This window comes from Haliaeetus leucocephalus, unplaced genomic scaffold, assembly GCF_000737465.1.
Source record: "Haliaeetus leucocephalus isolate CR32 unplaced genomic scaffold, Haliaeetus_leucocephalus-4.0 Scaffold282, whole genome shotgun sequence".
NCBI classification, from domain to species: domain Eukaryota; kingdom Metazoa; phylum Chordata; class Aves; order Accipitriformes; family Accipitridae; genus Haliaeetus; species Haliaeetus leucocephalus.
In genome coordinates this window covers 177,093-178,243 of record NW_010972718.1, presented here as the reverse complement: position 1 = coordinate 178,243, position 1,151 = coordinate 177,093, and the positions used below count along the sequence as shown (strand labels likewise).

At 62.7% G+C, this 1,151-nt stretch overlaps 1 protein-coding gene across 1 annotated transcript in view; it reads left to right on the top strand.

Annotated features, from left to right (window-relative positions):
• DDR1 (discoidin domain receptor tyrosine kinase 1) overlaps nucleotides 1-1,098 on the top strand; it is a 10,634-nt gene extending 9,536 nt beyond the window's left edge. The window contains exons 13-14 of the mRNA XM_010569927.1: nucleotides 420-569; nucleotides 961-1,098. Coding sequence (XP_010568229.1) covers nucleotides 420-569; nucleotides 961-1,098 — 288 coding nt within the window. The remainder of the gene's footprint in view (nucleotides 1-419; nucleotides 570-960) is intronic.
• The last annotated feature ends 53 nt before the right edge of the window (nucleotides 1,099-1,151 follow it).

The following is a 1,151-nucleotide window of genomic DNA, read 5'->3' as shown; positions in this document are numbered from 1 at the left end:
AGTTAAGGGGATTTGGGGGTGTTTGAGGGGGATTGGGGCAGAGTTAAGGGGATTTGGGGGGATTTGGGCAGAGTTGGACAGAGTTAAGTGATTTGGGGGAATTTGGGCGGAGTTAAGGGGATTTGGGAGGGATTGGGGGAGTTAAGGGGATTTGGGGGACATTTGAGGGGGAATTGGGCAGAGTTGGGTGGAGTTTAGTTTGGGGACATTTGGAGGAATTTGGGCAGAGTTAAGGGGATTTGGGGGCATTTGAGGGGAATTTGGGCAGAGTTAAGGGGATTTGGGGGCGTTTGAGTAGGATTGGGCCGAGTTAAGGGGATTTGGGCTGCAGCACAGGGATAGGTTGGCTGGGGGTAGGCGGGGCCTGCATGGGTGTGTCCATAGGGGTCGTGTCCATGCTAGTCCCTGCCCCCACGCAGGGGACCTTCACGCCAGCCAGTGATGCCTGGGCTTTTGGGGTGACGCTGTGGGAGGTGCTGACACGGTGCCGCGAGCAGCCCTACGGGCGCCTGAGCGATGAGCAGGTCATCGCCAACGCCGGGCACCACTTCCGTGCCCAGGGCCGCCAGGTGGGCACTGGGAGGCACTGGGAGGGACTGGGAGGGGGCTGAGTGGCACTGGGAGGGACTGAGAGGCACTTGGGGGCACTGGGAGAGGGCTGGGGAGGTACTGGGAGGCACTGGGAGGGGACTGGGGGCATGCTGGGGTTGCTGGGAGGCACTGGAGAGCACCTGGAGGGACTGGGAAGACACTGAGGGGGACTTGGGGTTACTGGGAGGGGACTGAAAGTATACTGGGAGGGGACTGGGAAGTACTGGGAGGGACCGTGAGGACCCTGGGTGTCCTCAGAAGAACCTGCTGTGCCCCCCTGGGTGCCCCCATGCTACTCCCAGTTACACCCAGTACTCCCAGTTGCCCCCAGTGCTCCCAGTTCCCTTGTGACCCCTGTGATGCCCCCAGGAGTACCTGCCGTGCCCCCCGGGCTGCCCGGCAGCGCTGCACGGGGTGATGCTGCGCTGCTGGTCCCGCGACGCCGCCGACCGCCCGTCCTTCGGCCTCCTGCACCGGCTGCTGCGCGACCACACTGTCCTCGCCTGAGCCTCCTCCTCACCATCCTCTTCCTCACCATCAGCATTCTTCATCCCTCCTTC